Genomic DNA, 18,722 nt, shown 5'->3' on the forward strand with positions numbered 1-18,722 from the left:
ACAACCTTTCTAATGTCTGTCTATGATGAGGTTCCAGGTTACTTCCTGGTTTACATGGCTAGGGAAGGGCACCAAAGGAAATAGAAGAGGAGAGAGCCCTTCCCATACTCTATATTTCTTTCCCAGCTGCTGGAAATAATTTTCTTATAAAATGTCCAGGAATTGCATATATGCCAGATAAAAATTACAAACAGCCCAGGACTTGGAAAACAAGACAGATTCAGGAAGAACAAGAGAGTTAAGAGGAAAAGAAGATTCATTATAAGGATATGAAAGTCTTTATTTCTCAATTTCATTCCTGTTGTCATAATCCAAACTGCATTCTCATCCCATCTTTGGATCATATCCGTTTAAAAAACATCATGTTTTTCTTCTTGCAAGGGATTTTTTGGGAATTTTTTTTACACATTTATAATGCATACCTTCCCCCCATTGGCTGAAATCTCTTTGTTTCTCTTTAGATCACAGCTCCCAGAATCTGAAGCAACCATGTCAGCAATCAAGATAGGCTGTAGGCTATCCTTCTTTGCTCGCTATCATTTGTTCTAGGCATTTCTGTGATTATTTTCTGGCTCCAAGCGATAGATACCTAGAGAACTTGTTCACAAACAGCTCCGACAGTTGCTGTGTGTTTGAGTGAGAGGTAGTTAATTGATGAAAGGAGGAACCAGTTTCTGGGATTTTACCCAGATTTGTGTCTCTTTGTGAAAGGTTGTGAGAACGAGAGGTTATGCTGTGGTTCCCAGATGTTCTTGGACTAAAACTCCCAGAAGCCTTTACCACTAACTGTGCTGGCCAGGATTTATGAGATATGTAGTCCAAGAACATATAGGTGACCCAAGGTTGGGAACCACTGCTGTACACCATTTTGATTGCTGTCATTAGTGTTGTCGACATTCAGGCAGTCCTTCACCCTATAAAGTTTGGTATCCTTTTCCTGCTGACAATGTGGACACGATATTGTGCATTTTGAATCATGGTTACAGAATCACAATATGGTCTTTTAATTAGTGTGATCTGTTTTAAATCTGGGAAGTTTAGGCTCACCTATTACTGAAGAGACATCAACATGATGTATTATTAATAATAGAGGTCCGGGCAATGTGTCATTTTAAATAAAACCAAATAGAAGTTGTTTATTATGACAGGTGATGAAGGTACAATCGGTGTGGTTAACTCTTAACAAAACATCCCACTTCATCCACCCTCTCTCCTTTTTGGAGTGGGTAGAGAGGGCCAACCCTCTCTCTATCCACTCCAAACTCTCCCACTCTCAAACCCTAAAACTCCAATCTTCCAATCTCTCAAAACTCCCATCTCTCCTCCTCCTCCTCCTACAGAGTTTCTTATATCTTGTGACTCCGCCTCTCCAGCACTTTCGTTGGTACATGCAGATAGCATATGAATATTTATGAACTGGGTGGACACCACAACGGCCAAACAGCCCGAAAAACCTACAACAAAAAAACACGATAAGTTAGATATTGAAAGACTGGGCTTGTGCTGGCAATGGGACCGAGAGGAGGGCCATCATAGCTCTATGTTCCATTCCTTTTCCCATGGTGGCCCCTGTCTGGGTTTCATGGCCGCCTTGGAGCCAAGGGACACATTTTGAGAACCGTTGGGCTACTTCCATTTACTGTATTTTTCCATGTATAAGAGTATACTTTTGTATAAAATCTTTAGACTAAAAATTCGGGGTTGTCTTATACACAGACGTAATCTGAGGAGAGAAAAAAACAAGTGGAGGGGAAAGCAGGGATCAAAGTGATCCTGCAGGGCTTTGATCCCTGCTTTTCCCCTCTGCTTACTAAGTCCCATGGGGCTTAGCAAGTGTAATGGAAAAGGATCAAAGGAATCCCATGACTGTATAAGGGGGAAAGGGATCGAAACGATCATGCAGTCATGGGATTGCTTTGATCGCTTTCCCCCTCCTTTTGCTAAGCCCCACGGGGCTTAGCACGAAGGGAGAAAGGAGGGATCAAAGCAATCCCCCAGTGCTTTGATCCCTTTCCCCCTACACTTTCTAAGCCCCACTTAGATTTCTTAATTTTGGGTTAGAAAAGGGGGCGTCTTATACATGGGAGCATCTGTATTCTGTTTCTATGGTCCTGGAGGTGATAAATGGATACGGTTGCATAGGAACCCTGGCCAATTGTGTTACAGTTCTGTAGTATTGTGGCTCTGATGTCTAAGCCAGAAAGCCTTTCAAGGACTCTCTGATTCAGAAAGAGAATGTTGATCGTCTTATACTCTTTCTACTTGGAAGAGGGCTGCCAATGAGATGTGGGAATCCCTGCCTTTACCACATGAATGTTGTTTGCACAGGTGTGGATCTTTGGTGGATGTTTGCCCTGAGAGTGTGCACTCTGTATGGGTTCTTTTCCCTTTTCTCAGTGAATAGAAATTCACATCAACCATAAGACTCCCCCCCCCCCGATTTGCAAGGTTTTCTTTCTTTCTTTCTTTCTTTCTTTCTTTCTTTCTTTCTTTCTTTCTTTCTTTCTTTCTTTCTTTCTTTCTTCCTTCCTTCCTTCCTTCCTTCCTTCCTTCCTTCCTTCCTTCCTTCCTTCCTTCCTTCCTTCCTTCCTTCCTTCCTTCCTTCCTTCCTTTCTCTCTCTCTCTCTCTCTCTTTCTTTCTTTCAGAAGGCAATTGATTGAGGATGCCATATGGACAGGAATTAAGTTGCTGATAACAGTTCTGGTGCTCATAGCTTGCCGAGTGGGTGGCGAGGCGTAACCCCTGCTCTGCTGAGAACAGACAGTCCTTCCTTTCTCAGCCTTCATGAGACGATGCTCATATTGAGAGAGCGAGAGGCACTTGGGTCCGGTCTGTTTTAATTCGCTTTAAATGTAAAAGCTCTCAATTATATATAACCGAGGTGCTACAATTCACCCTCCCAGTTCCTAAGCAACAGCTATTTTCAGATTGAGTGCGTCTGGCGTTGTCTACCTACTTCATGCATCTATGAGGTAATTTGTCAGCAAAAGCTGGTTCTCCAACCATCACCCCATCATCTTTCCTGTGGCTGCTTCCTAGAAAGGAGGAAAGAGACAGAGAGATCCAGACTTGCAAAACAGGAAGGAGTTTGGGGAAATACTACTACTACTAATAATAATAATAATAAACCAAAAACAACCCACCCATCACTTGCCTACCTTCTTTGCCACGCTTTGCAAGCTGCCTCACACTTTGTAATCCTCGAAGTCAAAAGAGAGCAACCCAACGAATGGAAATAACATAGTTGCTGTCGGTGTAAAAATCTTCCTGCGGAAAACCTTTCCTAAGCAAAACCGGGAATCATGAAACGGAGGTCGTTGCTCTTGCTGAAACGCCGATGGGAGTCCATTCCTATTCCCGAGCAGGTATTGTGGCTTTCTTGTGTAGTTCCAGTCCATCTCTCTGGTGAGAGCTGAAGTTTGAATTTGAGCAAAGAGCTGTAGTTGGTACCTTTCTTTCTCACCCTTTTAGAAACCAGGCAGTCTCTGCCCGTAGCCACTTCCCGTGCAGTTACGAAGTGAGCTTTTAAAATGTAGCTGATCTGTCCAGTATTCTATCAGTTGTTGCTGGTTGCTCAAAGTGATAGTTTATGCAGGATGAGATTGGAAAAGCATGTACAAAAGAGTTGCAGAAAGCCAGTGGAAAGATCTTAGATTTGTTAGGTGTCAAGGAAAGTCCAAAGTGAAATTTATGGAAAGCATAAGTTATAAATTTAAGTGTTGATTAATTGCAAGCTGAGCCCATTGAGTACATGGCTTAGGTGATCCTGAGGGATTCAGAAGCCTTTATTGCATAGCAAGGACTATTGATGTGTGTTTTTTTCAGTGGTTGATTTATGCATATGGCATTACTGATGCTGTTCATTGGGCGGGAAACCATAATGATTTTTTTTTCATAGTCTCTTCTAAAGCAGACCATTCATTTGGCTGCAGAAGACTTTACTGTGCTCTGGGCACTGTACAGTACTGGAAATCAATGTGACAAACCCAGACCTACTGGGATCTATCACACAGTTACTAAGCTGCCACCAACCATTCCCTATAATAAGTCACACAGACCAGGGATGGATTTTTAAACAATAAAAGAATAAGGTTTATTTTAAATACAAACAGGGTAAATAAAACAATCAGGTGAATAAAATAAAGTAACGTGGCTTATTCTCACACACACAAGCATACAGTTTGGTTCACCTAGAACCTTTAACTTAAAGCACAGACCCTGAACCCATCAGTTCTGGCTAACCAACAGACCCCTGAACCTTTCAGGCTGGTACTCTGACACACAGTAGTACCCTGTCAGACACCCAGACTCCCACAACAGCTTCTTCTTCCCCAGCTGCTGCTTCGTCCCAACCCAGTGTCTCACAGTCTGTCTCAGCATCTCCCTTCACCACACAGGCATCACATATTTATACAGTACAGCCCCTCCTCCTGATGTCCCGCCTTCCACTCCCCATAGGATGGAACTTTCCCTCCAAACCCATGACAGACAGGTAACATCAGTGCTGTTATGTAACACCTCCCCTCTTTATAAGTTGTTTTGTAGGGGGAAAGCTAAGGTGCTTTTTCCCAAAAAACAACCTGTATAAAACACACAACACCAATTATACCTACCATATTATACTTACTTACATTCTAAGTTAAACATTTCAAATAGGCATTTAAACATTTACCATATACATTACATCAATTTACCTTTATTAATACAAACCAATTTAAAACCAGGTACATTTTAACTTTTTGTTTTCATTATATACATATAGTCCATGTTCTTTCGCCGTCTTCAGTCTTCAGGTCTTCTTGATAAGGCGTCAGCAACACAGTTCACTGACCCTCTGACCACCTTCACTTCAAAGTCATAGTCCTGTAAGTTCAAAGCCCACCTCATAAGTTTGCTATTGTGGGTTTTCATTGTCTTTAACCATTGCAATGGTGAATGGTCAGTACACAGAACAAAATGTCTTCCCCAGATGTAAGGCTTGGCCTTCTGGATCGCGTAGACTATGGCCAAACACTCCTTCTCCACGGTTGCCAAATGTCTCTCACCTTTTTGAAGTTTCCTACTCAGGTAGGACACTGGATGCTGGTCACCATTCTCATCCTCTTGGCACAGAACTGCTCCTACCCCGCTGTTAGACGCATCGGTGTAGATGATGAACTCCCGGTCGAAGTCTGGAGCACGCAGGACAGGATAGTTGATTAACGCCTCCTTCAACCTCTGGAACGCCGCCTCACAGTCGCTGGTCCACGGGATGCGGTCATCAGCCTTCTTCCTCGTCAGATCGGTCAGCGGAGCCGCAATCTCGCTAAACCTCGGGATGAACTTTCTGTAGTAGCCCACCAACCCAAGAAATGATTTGACTTTTTTCTTGGTGTTGGGTCTAGGCCAATCACGAACAGCTTCTATTTTGGCCTCCAGGGGTTTTATCATTCCTCCCCCTACCATGTGACCCAAGTATTTTATTTCTGGGCTACCCAGCTGACACTTGCTGGCCTTTACTGTTAGCCCTGCTGCACTTAACCTCTGCAGCACTAACTCCAGGTGTATCAGGTGATCTTCCCAGGTATTACTGAAGATCCCTATGTCATCAATGTAGGCCACTGTAAAGTCACTGAGCCCTGCCAAGGTCTGGTCCATCAGCCTTTGGAATGTGGCTGGTGCATTTCTGAGACCAAAGCTCAGGACTCGAAACTCATAGAGACCAAAAGGGCTGCAAAAGGCAGTTTTTTCTTGATCCCTGGGATCAATTCTTAATTGCCAATATCCCTTTACCAGGTCCAATGATGAGATGAACCGACAACCCCCTATGGTTTCAATCAGGTTGTCTAGCCTGGGCATTGGGTAGGCATCAGGAGTGGTTACACGGTTTAATTTCCTGTAATCAACACAAAACCTAATGCTCCCATCAGGCTTGTCCACAAGGACTATCGGAGAGGACCAAGGACTAGAAGAGGGGACGATTATGTTCTCCCTCAGCATTTCGTCCAGCTCCTTCCGCACCTTGTCCCTATAGGGTCCCGTTACTCGGTATGGGGATACTGCCTGCGGGGGTGCATCCCCTGTGTGGATCCGATGCATCACTCCCTTCACTATCCCCGGCTTGTTGGAAAACACCTGTTGATATTTCCTAAGCAGCATGTTTAGTTCTTGCTGCCGGTCTTGGGTGAGTGCAGGACTGATATTGACCTCCTCTGGGTTGTATTTTACTTCCCCTCTACCCTCCCAGAAGGGTAATTCAGCTTCCTCACTCTCAGCTGCTTTTATCGCGAATAAAACCCTCTGTTCCCCTCTGTAGTAGGGTTTTAGGGCATTCACATGAACCACCCTCCTTGCTTGGTTCTCCTCCTGCTCTATTAGGTAGTTCAGGTCTGACATCTTGGAAATGACCCTATATGGTCCTGCCCATTTGAGCTGCAGTTTATTCTCTCTGCAGGGCCTAAGCCAGAGCACTTCCTCCCCTGGGTCAAAGTGCCTCTCTCTAGCTTTGTGGTCATACCATGTTTTCTGTCTGACCTTCTGAGCTTGCAGGTTTTCTGCTGCCAGCTCTAGATTTCTCCTTAGGTCATTCATCAAGGTGTCTATGTATGTCACAACGTCTTGTGGGTCATCCTGGGTGATCTGCTCCCAATCTTGCTTGATCAAATCAAGGGGCCCTTTCACCCCTAAGTGTGCAGCAAACATGTCAGAGTGCCCCCTTTGTAAGATCATGGGGCGATACTTTTCAGGTACCACCAGCTGACTTCTGATCCCATCTCCCCCTTTTGAGATATTCCTCAGGGTCTCTCTATATAAAATCCCCTTTTTCTCCAGAAATCTCACTGGGGTTTCAGGTGTTAGCTGAGCGTCAGTCACCTGTTCAAAACACTTTTGGAGAGTGGCGTCTGCCTTTTGCTCCTGTCCAAATCTGCTGTCTGTGGTTAAGGTTTCCACCACAGCTTCTGAACTCCCCTCTGCTTCCGTCTCTGGCTCATCATTACCCCCCTGAACTGTCCCTGTGGTGGCTTGTGAGCGTGTAATCACTAGCACCCGTTTCACATGTTCAGCCAGGTCATTTCCCACGAGCACGGCTGCTGGCAGAGTCGATGAAATTGCTAGCCGCCAAACTCCCCTCCAGCCTTGAAAGTTGACAGGTACCTCTGCTACTGGCAGAGAGATTATCTGCCCCTCAATCCCTGCCACCTTCATGCTCTCATTTGGGATTATAAACTCCCTAGGAATAATATCTGGATGGCACAGGGTTACCTGGGAACAAGTGTCCCGCAGCCCCCTATACTGACGGTCAAGTATTCCTACGTCCACCCCGGCTGTCTCAAACAACTGAGAATCTGTTTTTACCAGCAAGCAGCGCTTTACCTCCCCAAGAGGACCATTTTCCTCAGCCTGATCAGCAGAGGTAGCTGTTCCAGACTGAGTAGTCATGGCAACAGGCTCCCTCTGTGACAATGAGCTTTGCTCTTTCTGGACACAGAACACAGCTTTTGGCTTGGTCCCACTAGAATTCTGAGGCACCATTCCTTTTAGCTGCTTTAATTTCTCACACTCTGAGATCAGATGACCCTTTCCCTGACAGAAATAGCATTTTCTAGTGTATTTGGATTCTCTCTCCTCTTGTTTCGGTTTTCCCTCCAAATTCTGAGGGCTTGGTTTCATGCCTGAGGGCTTCCCTTCACCATGGGCCCCTCCCCCTTGCTGGCTTTTCCCTGGTCCCTGAGAGTACTTGCTGTAGGTTTCTTTGGGTTTACCTACAGATTTCCCCTCACCCAAGGGCTTTCTTATTTGGGAGATAAAATCCGCGATTTCTGCGGCTGCTGCCACAGATTTCGGTTTCCTTTCCCTCACCTGGAATTTCAATTCCCCATGCAGAACTGAATAGAACTGTTCCAGGGCTATCAAGTCTTTAAGCTGTTCATAGGTCTCTGTCCCCTCCTGCGATAGCCATTTCTCAAGCAGCCTCACCAATTGGGCCCCCACTTGGGTAAAAGTCTGTTCTGGCTTCTTGGTAAGGGACCTGAATCTTTGTCTCAGCTGCTCTGCATTTATCCCATGTCTTGCAAACACCAGTTTTTTGAACTCTGCAAAATCTTTCATCAGTTCCTCAGGCATCTCGGCATAAACCTCAGCCAGGCTACCACTGATTAAAGATCGCATGATGGTCATCTTCTCAGTTTCCCTCACTGAGAAGTCCACAAACGCTCTTTCCACTAAGGAAAAGAACACCTCAGGACAATCTCCCTTGTGGTACACAGGGAATTTCTTCAGGTCAGCCTTAGACAGTTGGCCTCCCTCAGAATCCCTATTATTATTATTGTTCTGGTTCATCATTTCCAGTTTTCTTAATTCAAACGCCATTCTTTCTTTTTCCAGAGCAATTCTCTCTCTCTCCCTCTCCATTTCCATTCTTTCTCTCTCTCTCTCTAATTCAAATTGCCGCTGTTTCTCTCTTTCCCTTTCCTCCATTTCCCTCACCCTCAGTTCATGCTGTTGGGCTATGAGTATTTTTCTGAGTTCTGGGTCTTGCTCTCCTGTGCTGTCACCTTGCACTGAGCCAAATTCATCCTCAGAACCTTGGTCAATCTGGGGGTCTTTCACTTCACTCATGTCTGCTACTTGGCTTCGAGTCAAGGGCATACCCCCCCCTCAGAACAGGCTGCTTTAAAAAGTCAAGCCTCAGAATAAAACGACCACTTTTTTCCTTTTTGCCTCAGAACCAGCTCTCCCTAGAGATTGCTGCTGTTCTTCAGCACTAAACTTGCAACAGTATCGAGTCAGAGCCTACCCCCCTCTGCTGGGCCTCTCAGCTGGCAAGCTAGCTCGCTGTTGCTACGCAGTTTTTCCTCAGCTTTTTCCCGCCAAAACTAGGCTGCCTCAGAGCACCTTAATCTAAGTCTCCCCAGTTGGCACGTTCTTCTACTAGCGCACCTCCCCGTGAGGTACACCTAGAAGATTACCTACGCGCCTCAGACTGTCCCTGACTAGACCCCCCTTGCTCTGGGCACACCTGCCAAGGCTTTGCTGGACCGCTGGACAACTGGACCAGTCGTATCCCACACGCTGGACACCAATCAATGTGACAAACCCAGACCTACTGGGATCTATCACACAGTTACTAAGCTGCCACCAACCATTCCCTATAATAAGTCACACAGACCAGGGATGGATTTTTAAACAATAAAAGAATAAGGTTTATTTTAAATACAAACAGGGTAAATAAAACAATCAGGTGAATAAAATAAAGTAACGTGGCTTATTCTCACACACACAAGCATACAGTTTGGTTCACCTAGAACCTTTAACTTAAAGCACAGACCCTGAACCCATCAGTTCTGGCTAACCAACAGACCCCTGAACCTTTCAGGCTGGTACTCTGACACACAGTAGTACCCTGTCAGACACCCAGACTCCCACAACAGCTTCTTCTTCCCCAGCTGCTGCTTCGTCCCAACCCAGTGTCTCACAGTCTGTCTCAGCATCTCCCTTCACCACACAGGCATCACATATTTATACAGTACAGCCCCTCCTCCTGATGTCCCGCCTTCCACTCCCCATAGGATGGAACTTTCCCTCCAAACCCATGACAGACAGGTAACATCAGTGCTGTTATGTAACAACATCTTCACACATTTGTGGCATAATATAGCTGCAAGAAATGTACTTGATTCATCACTATCCTTTCTATTAAAAACTGATGTCAGCGTCTGGGAATAATGGTTTATTGTTTTCAGTCCCAGTGCAGAAATGCCTAACAGGTGTTTGGCTCCAAAAACTGATTTATCATCTAAGATCCTAACTGTTCTTGTATCTGCAATGGCAATTCTATGATTCTTCCTAGCAGATATAGGGCCAGTCCTACCATTAGGCAGAGAGAGAAGGTTGCCTCGTCTGGCAGGGGGATAAAATATAAGGGAGCTCTGCACCATTTAAGCTGGCCTTCTGGTTACTTGTAGAAGGGCACAGTCCCAGTTATATCCTTAATAAGCCCAATCATTGCACCATGTGTGGTTCTGTACATGGTGGATGTGATAATTTATTTTATTTATTTATTTATTTATTTGATTTGATTTATATCCCGCCCATCTGGTCTGGTCGACCACTCTGGGCGGCTTCCAATAAGGTGTATACGATAAAACATAAGAATTTTACAGTCCATCACACATACAATAAAAAAACAAATAATAAATGAAAGAAAAAATAAAGAAAGAATTAAATATTGACAGGAGGGAAGGCCTGAACATACAGCCATGTTTTCAGTTGACTCTTAAAAGTGCCCAGCGTAGGGGCCGCATGAATAACCGGAGGAAGGTTATTCCAGAGGCGAGGAGCTACCGCCGAGAAGGCCCAGTTTCGTGTACTTTCCTTCCGGGCCTCCCTCAGTGTTAGGCTCCTCAGCCTCACCTCCTGGCTCGTGCGGGTGATCCGAGTAGATCTAGGTGGGAGCAGGCGTTCCTCCAAGTATCGGGGTCCTAAACTGTTTAGGGCCTTATATGTAAGCATTAACACTTAATAAGAGTTTGGACCTAAGGTGGGTTTCCTATTGCACTGGTTGAGAGATTGACTTATAGGGAGTTCAAGCTTGGTTAATGATTGACACCAGAAAATAGAAGCCTCTCAACCCGAAGGGCATAGTTTGCCCCTTGCATCCCCACAGCTTCCTGCACGGTGCCTCCACAGTCCAAACATTTCTCACACTCCCTGCTACCTGACATGTTTTAGGCCTGGAAGGTATTTTTCTCCAAAACTAGAAGTGATTTCTGGTCACTTAAAAGGAATTAAAAAATTAGACCTCACCAAGCCTGTAACAGGCCTAGGAGCCCAAAATGTGGCAGTGTTAGTCCCTGATACCACACAGCAGAGGCCTTTCAGAATTCTTGTTTGGTGGAGGGACGTCCAGTGGGAGTGTGGGTTGTCTTGTTGTCTAAAACAGTGGTCTCCAACCCCGGGCCTCCATATGTTCTTGGACTACAACTCCCAGAAGCCTATACCACCACATCTTCTGGCCAGGATTTCTGGGAGTTGAAGTCCAAGAGCATCTGGAGGCCCAAGGTTGAGGACCACTGGTCTAAAAGCTACCTACTGCAGTCTACCATGACGCCGCCCATGGTTTTCTGGATTTCCCAAATAGAAGTGGTCGGCTGCCGAAGGAAGGCACATCCACACTTGCAAGTGAATGGCTGGTAAGCCAACTTTCCCCTGACTGCCTATTTTTCCCCTCTTGTAAAGTATTTACCCGTCTCCCCCTCTATTATGTCTGGAACTTGCTGCCGTTGGCACCCTGTCAACCTGGCGAGTTTCAGCCTGCCCATGGGGCAGTTTAATTGAAAGGGCTACGATGTGGAGGGGAAAATATGTGGACTATCTCTTGCAGAAGACGATCCAGGCTTCCCAGTGATCTTGTTGTTAGCCCAGGGAAGCATGTCCTCTAGTGGTGGGGGATTATGAGATTTGCAGTCTGGCAACATCTGGAGGATTTGCACATTCTCCTGCATTGCTTCTCAGATATCTGGTTGGGGGGCGGGGCGGGGATCCCTGGTGTGCAAGCATTTTTAAATAGGTGCAGTATTTTTCGCTCCATAGGATGCACCTTTCCATAAGATGCACCAATTTTTAGGAGAAGAAAACAGGAAAATATAATCTGTTTTCTTCGCTCCATAAGACGCACAGACTTTCCACCCCGTTTTGTGGGGAAAAAGTGCGTCTTATGGTGCGAAAAATACAGTAAGTACCCAAGAAACATATGGGGAATTTATTTGTATAGTCTTCTTCTCTGTGATAAAGGGAGAAGAAGTGTCTATGGAATACATATTGTTGGAAGCTAGAGATGTTTCCCATTCTGTTCTAGTGTATTGCTCTTGTGCAGTCATAGAACACACCTCATACCTAAAACCCTTGAAAGTTTTTGTTTCTTTTCCAGTCAGAGAACCACTCCAGTGATGTGTGTATGTGTATTTGTGTGTGTGTGGATAGATAGATAGATAGATAGATAGATAGATAGATAGATAGATAGATAGATAGATAGATAGATAGATAGATAGATAGATAGATAGATAGATAGATAGATAGATAGATCTGGCACTTCATATGGGAAAAAATTAAGATTTGAACAGCTACATGTCAATGGTCTTGGATTTTATTGAACAGCTGCAAACTGTTGATCAAGAGTGTTGTGGAAATGTCTCTTCCTCCCCCCTTTCTTTTGGATAACTGAACTGAATTTAATAAACCATTCATTTCTCTTAAAGATCACTTCACTCACAAGGGAAATTGTAAGGAGAGAAAGTACGTAATGGAGGGATAGGTAGCCATTCCCTTGAAGCTCACGTCCTGGTACAGCTGCAGACTTGCATTATTTGATCAAAACAATATCCCACCCATGGCATTCTAAGGGGTTCTTCCGACATTTACAGACTGAGAATGAGGAATGAGGAAGGAAGTGTTTTTTCTCGAGCTGCAAAATATATTGGATAAGAATGGAGAATAACCAGGTTTTTGAGCACAACAAAATTCTTCAGTCGGATAAGTTATGTGCAATACGAAAGGTTGTTCCCATATCAGTATAGTTGATCCAGTTAATGACGAAGTGCCATTTGACGGTTTAGGATTCTGTCACATTTCTTGGAATATAGGTATGATACTACTCATAAAACAAAATAACAAAATCTCTGAGAATTAAAACAAAATACTCAGGTTTGAAGGCACCCATCTATTTTATTTTCCCTCCACTGAAACTATTTGAAGCAATAAAGATATGGAAAAAAAAACATAGTTCTACAGGAATCATTTTGCTCACAGTTGTCCAGACAGAAAATGGTTCCTTTTCTACCAACTTACCTCCAGAATTCTTGGAAACTGTAGTAAACATTCCTGGATCATCTTGATTCTATTAAGAGGCTGTAGCGAGGCCATCACACTCTCCAAAGTTATAGCGTTCCAAAATCAGGTTCTTCAACACAGAGAAAAGAGATAGAGAGAGATAGAAACAAGTCTTTGGCTCGTGAGCTGGAAGGAAGCCCATCGGCCAAGCAAATCGTTCCAAGTAATTGCACCGGATTATTAGTGCTTTGTGTTTGGCACGGACACCCATTTTTTGTCTTGACATGCAGCCTCCAACTTGTATTAGATCACAGAGTAACGCAATCGAGATTTAGCAAGAGGCAGATTTGTGACTGTTCCATTAAGAGAAATCATTTCTACATACTACGTACTGCAGAACTAATGAAAGTACTGTATTCTGTTAAGAATGTTCATTGATGCACATCTCCCCCCCCCTCACCGCCCCTGAGAACAAAGCAAATTCATAGCAACCTCCTGGCATGCATGTCTTGCGAAACCACTTCAACCTGGAGGTAGAGGAGTTAGTTGTAAAAGGCGAAAGATTTATGCGATCTGAAGAGAAACCAGAGTATCGTAGCAGAGTAGTTGTGTGAATGTTCCCTCATGAATGAAAATTATTTCTGAACGTTCAAATGTACACTCAATCTTTCACGCTAAGGTTTGTTTCTTGTTTTGTTTTTAATGTGCAAAGTCTTTTCCCTCCCACAAGGGAGGTGGGTCATAGTTTCCTAAATTCTAATGTTTTCTCTGAATTGCTTTATTGCTGACTTAACCACTTTGGTCATTCAGTTACCACTAGCATTACAGTTAAAACGTAAGTACAAACAGAAATATGTACATGTGCAGAATGTTAGCTTAACAAACATAAATGCTAGGAAATTTAAAATACCAATACTAATGCATACATTCACAAAATACCAGATTAAAAACAAGGTACAAACAAATTAAAATGCACACACAATTTCAAACGAATAAAATCCTTTCAGTTTAGTATGAGCCTTTACATACTTTCCCCTCAACTTTTGGGTAGCTGCTGTAAATCTTGCTAGTCTATTTGTTACTGCTTTATTAAAATCAGAAGACAAATAATGTTATACTGGTCACTTTTATCTGGTATATCCTCTAGCAAAGTTGATATAAACTTTGTTCCAGGTTGAGAATATAATCAGCAATGCATATCTATACAATGGTGCCTCACATAGCGACGTTAATCCGTGCAGCAAAAATCGCTGCTAAGCGATTTCGTAGCTATGTGATTTTAAAAAGCCCATAGAAATTCATTAAAACCTGTTTAATGTGCTCCTATGGGCAAAAAACTGACCTTAAAGCGACGATCCTCCATACGGCAGCCATTTTCGCTGCCTCTAAAGTGAGAAATCCATGCGAAAACACAGCGGGTGGCCATTTTTTACCAGGTGGCCATTTTGGAACCGCCGATCAGCTGTTAAAAATCATCGCTTTGCGATGATTGGTAAGCGAAACAGGGGACCAATCATCACAAAGCAAAAAAACTGCACAGGAAACCGCAATGCGATCGCTTTTGCAATCGCAAGAAGTTCATCGCTATGCGATTTCGTCGCTAAACGGAGCGCCCGTTAAGCGAGGCACCACTGTATAATATTGTATCTCCTCTGCTATTTGGGCCCCACGTATACATAAACACTGTGATCTCAGTGTCAGGATTACAATCTAGTTGCATTGTTGAAACACTGTGAAAAAGAGGGGTGTGATCTCTGGAGACACAAATTCAGAACTCTAAAACCAAGTGTCTGTGATAATATTTTATAGATAGAAAAAAATGCCCAGTATTATTACGGAAACCTTAGTAAGAGCTTGACATTGTGAATAGGTTAATGGAATTCATTTACCAAAAAAATTAAATATTGTATGAATATACAGCCTCTTGCTACATAATTTTTAAAAAATCCCTCTTTCATGATAAATAATTTTTTGGATTATAATGTATCTTAAATAGAAAACGATCTTTAGATAGATTTTTCCTCAAAGCATTTTGTTTAGAAACCCCAGTTTAAATTTAAAAATACGATTTAAATTTTAAAAAATTCATTAAAACACACACACAATTGATACCTCTTTCCAAATATCATTTACATCCTCAGCCAGCATCAAATTCACTTCTATGTAAAATACAGGACTGAGGGACTGTTCGCCACCTGTAAAGTGGATCTTCTAGAAGGCCACTTTACAAAGTCACAATCCCAGAACCCTCCTTCCGCCATCTTTCTTTTTCTCATTTGCTGCCTTTCTCCTGTTTCATGGCTCTGTGAACTGGCTGATGGTATTCATTGGAAAAAAAGAAGCAATTCCAGGTCAGACTTGGCTTGGATGCTGTCAGCTGCCAATCTGTAACATATTGTCTGTACTGTTGTGAACAAGATGTAGGTGATAGGGGCCTCTGGTAAATTATTGTAATATGACAACAAGGATGGAATACTCGTAACACCTATCATAGATCAGAGTGGAGCATCTTATGTGGGAACATATTAATCCACCACAAGCACTTAGTTACTGGAGTATGATTTTTTTATTTGTATTTTTTTTTAAATCCTGTGGAGTGCTACCTGTATCCGTTGCTTTAAAATCCATGTCAGGATTTGTATATTCCCATCAATAGGTTAATACCACTCTGAATCTTTGCCCTTTAATCAGTGCTGACAAATTGTTGTTAGCTGAGAATTGTTAAAAAAAACCAGGAAGCTGGGTTTAAATGAACACTGTTAAAGATTCAATAATTGCCACAGCCAGTTTCATAAAGTCATAAAAAGACTGTAGGGTAATATGGCATGGATGTAAGAAATCAATCACGTCACCTTAGGTGAACATATACTTTAATAGCAGGGAGAATGTTGTATTTGCTGTTGAATCGTTATCAGAGAGGGTTTTATAGTTTCCCACTAATCCAGCTGTGGATGGTTGTCTTTTGGGTTGCCATATGGAGAGCAGCCGAAAGGACAGGTCCCTGAGGATCCGTTTGCACAAGGAGAGGCAACACCTTCCTATAAAAGGGCGCATTGATAGGTTACACAAATGCGACCTTCAAAATCAGTGTCATTCTTTGAATGGCATTGTCAGCCTTTCACATGATTTTGGAGGTCAGTCTAATTTTTCCACACCCAGGTTACAGAATGCACCCACCCACCCACACATGAATGCAGGCAGCTACGTATTTGAAAGAATTAACTGTATGTATGAGCAGTCTACTCTAGACAATCTCCTTCCCCTTCAGATCTTTAGACTACAACTTCCAGCAGGTCCAGCAGCATTGTAAGTATCCAGCAATTATGGGAACTGTAGTGCAAAACATCTAGAAGATACCACATCCGGGGAAGCTGAGCTAGGTGTATAGATAGGGGCTGTTACCCAGGTGCAAAAATCTTAGTTTATTAATCAAATAAATTTTAATGAATAAATTAACTGCATCAGTCTGCGTCAGTGTAGATATGACTAAACCATGTGCTTCAAAGAGAGTAAGGAAATTATATTTGCATGTTTAGATTACACATTTGCAAGTCCAATTAATTTATTAAAACATGCAGCCCTGATGTATGTTAGTAAGTGCAATACAATAGATGCTAATTCCTCAAGGACTTGATGTGTTTAGCATGCATGCTTTTGCAGACATTAAAGTATTGGTAAAACTTCCAACAGAGTTTTCAGTCTGTGGGCATACTGTGTGAAAGCTGGAAGCTAAAACTTCTCATTCTTGCCTCTTCCCGTAGCTAGAAAAAGCAGAATATTAATATACTGTATTTTTCCTAAAATCATTACACTAAAAATTGAGGGGCATCTTATACATGGAAGTAAGCTTGGGAGAGAACAAAACTGCCCATACATTGCCTCTGTAAACAGGCTTCCTTTGATCACGAGGCTTATGGAACTGACATCAGCTGATACTGAACAAATGAATTGGAACACACCTCATTGAAGGTGGAGCCTGTAGGCTCAGATGCAACAGGGACTCGTAATGTCCCAGCATTCTGAGCTCAAAGGCTGAATACTCAAAGCTAAGTTAAGATTTCTTAATGTGGGGTTAGAAAAGTGGGGGGTGGTCTTATACATGGGAGAGTCTTATAAATGGAAAAATACGGTAAATAGATATAGAGAGAGACACACACAGAGAGAGTGCAAATGACTTTATACAGATTGTTGAATCAGATTTTCTTATTGCAACATCAGGGTTGCACTAGGAAGCATCTGATTCTTTAAAGTACAGCATACACAAAGCTCTAACCACAGCTCGTGGAAAATCAGTTTATGGGACTGCAATCTCCAGAACTCCCCCTAGTATAGTCAGTGTCCATACTGGCTGGTTTTTTAAATTTAATTTAACTTATTTATTTATTTATTTATTTGTAAAAAAAGAAAAAGTTCCTCTGAGCTCTAGCCCAGTGCAGACTTGTCAACACTCTGGGAAAAAGCTTTTCCCATTGTTTGTCCATCTGGAGAACCACAAACGTAAGCTTGTAGTAGATCAGTTTGAAGACTAGCCCAGTGGGAGATCTTGTGGCCGGCAGGCTGTATTCTGAGCACCAGATGTTCTCCTTCACTGTATAAAGGAAGCCACAACTGAGTCATGATAGATCAGCACTCAAAAGTCTTTGACAAAAAACGAATGACTGGAACAAACAGAGGGAGATTTGAAAACAAGCCAGAAATGAAGTATATGCTCCAACTTTTCATTTCTCAAAAAAAAAAAAACCCTCTGAAAATTCGAAGAAAATGTCCTGTTGCGTTGTATTTTGCTGTTCATGAGTTCATTGTGTAAGTGAAGCAAATTGCTCAATGGTTGAGCAGCATACAAGTTCATGACAAAACGACAAATTAAATTTCTGCATTCTGGATACACACACACATACACAATCTGGAAATTGACAAATGAGAAGCAAGAGTGTTAATCTGAGTGAATCTTGTATTACACCTTTCATCCAAGAAGCAGGTTATTCGGCTCTTCCTTTCTCAACAACTTTTAGCTGAGGGATGGACCCTTGAGTTTCTTTATTCCTTTAACATTTTTATATTGCCTTTAGTGGCGGAACTCTTTTCTTCTCTCATCTTTGTGGCAATGTTGTCTTCACATGTCAAGGAATTTCTTGGCCCTCTCAACAGAGCCCTCACATTGCTAAGGACAATATTGTGTGCCTAAATTGCCCCTTTTTGTGCAGAACTGGACCACTGACAGAGTAGAGTCAACTCCTCAAATTGCCCAAAGACAGTCAATTTTGTATTGTGAAAGAAGAACCATGGGATGGGTTGTCTGCATATTTCTTAACAACCGGTGGTTTTGTGTTTGCTCTATGAATGTAGTTGTGTTTGTGAGTGCTTCTCAAAAGGAAGGCATATACTAGAGTTAAGAGTGCAAATTTCAGATACCTTGAGGGGAGCAAAAGAGCTCATGGTCTTGCTCTCCATGAGAGCAAGGAGCCTCCCAGGACTTCAGAATTTGCCTTTGAGGTAGCTTATGTCAAGATAGTCTAAATCAATAAAAATGAGTGTAGAGTAACATCAATTCCATCTCAGTCTAACGATCAGACGTAAGTTCGTCAGAATCCAACTGACCGAATTACGAAATACACGGAAAGCAGAATAACCCTTCTAGTTCTTCTAGGTTTGTGCAACAAAACATCAGCCATTGTCATTTTGCACAACTGGTGTTATTTGCACAAAAATATGTGCAAATAATTGGTGTTATTTGCACAAAAATTGTTGAAATTTGTACAAATTGCCCAAGAATATCTTTATTCTTTTTTTCTCTTCTTGAGGGTTCTACAAGTGTTTTCCTTTCTGGATAGATGGTTCTGATGTTATAAGGTCACATTGTTGCTTCAAAAATTAAGTGGGACAGCCTCTGTCAATATGGGAGCGCCTGTAGAAG

At 42.7% G+C, this 18,722-nt stretch overlaps 1 protein-coding gene and 1 long non-coding RNA gene across 7 annotated transcripts in view; one reads left to right on the top strand and one right to left on the bottom strand.

Moving 5' to 3' along the window:
• Positions 1-18,722, top strand: part of PDE3A (phosphodiesterase 3A) — a 314,647-nt gene that overhangs the window by 209,998 nt on the left and 85,927 nt on the right. Inside the window, exon 1 of one of the 5 annotated variants that reach the window (XM_020811328.3) lies at positions 2,457-3,366. The exons of the other annotated variants lie outside the window; for them this stretch is intronic. Within the exon in view, the coding sequence (XP_020666987.3) occupies positions 3,304-3,366 (63 nt within the window). The 5' untranslated portion in view covers positions 2,457-3,303. Of the gene's footprint in view, positions 1-2,456; positions 3,367-18,722 lie in introns of those variants that run through there. 5 annotated transcript variants of the gene reach the window in all.
• Positions 1,320-12,945, bottom strand: LOC140707270 (uncharacterized). Of its 2 annotated transcripts, none has more exons than XR_013536809.1 (3): positions 12,827-12,945; positions 2,958-3,036; positions 1,320-1,454 (listed from the first exon to the last, which is right to left on the bottom strand). It is a non-coding gene; the product is annotated as an uncharacterized LOC140707270 (long non-coding RNA). The 2 variants fall into 2 exon arrangements; XR_012087193.2 differs by lacking the exon at positions 12,827-12,945 and adding an exon at positions 3,160-3,265.

The sequence above is a fragment of the Pogona vitticeps genome, chromosome 5, assembly GCF_051106095.1.
Source record: "Pogona vitticeps strain Pit_001003342236 chromosome 5, PviZW2.1, whole genome shotgun sequence".
NCBI lineage: Eukaryota > Metazoa > Chordata > Lepidosauria > Squamata > Agamidae > Pogona > Pogona vitticeps.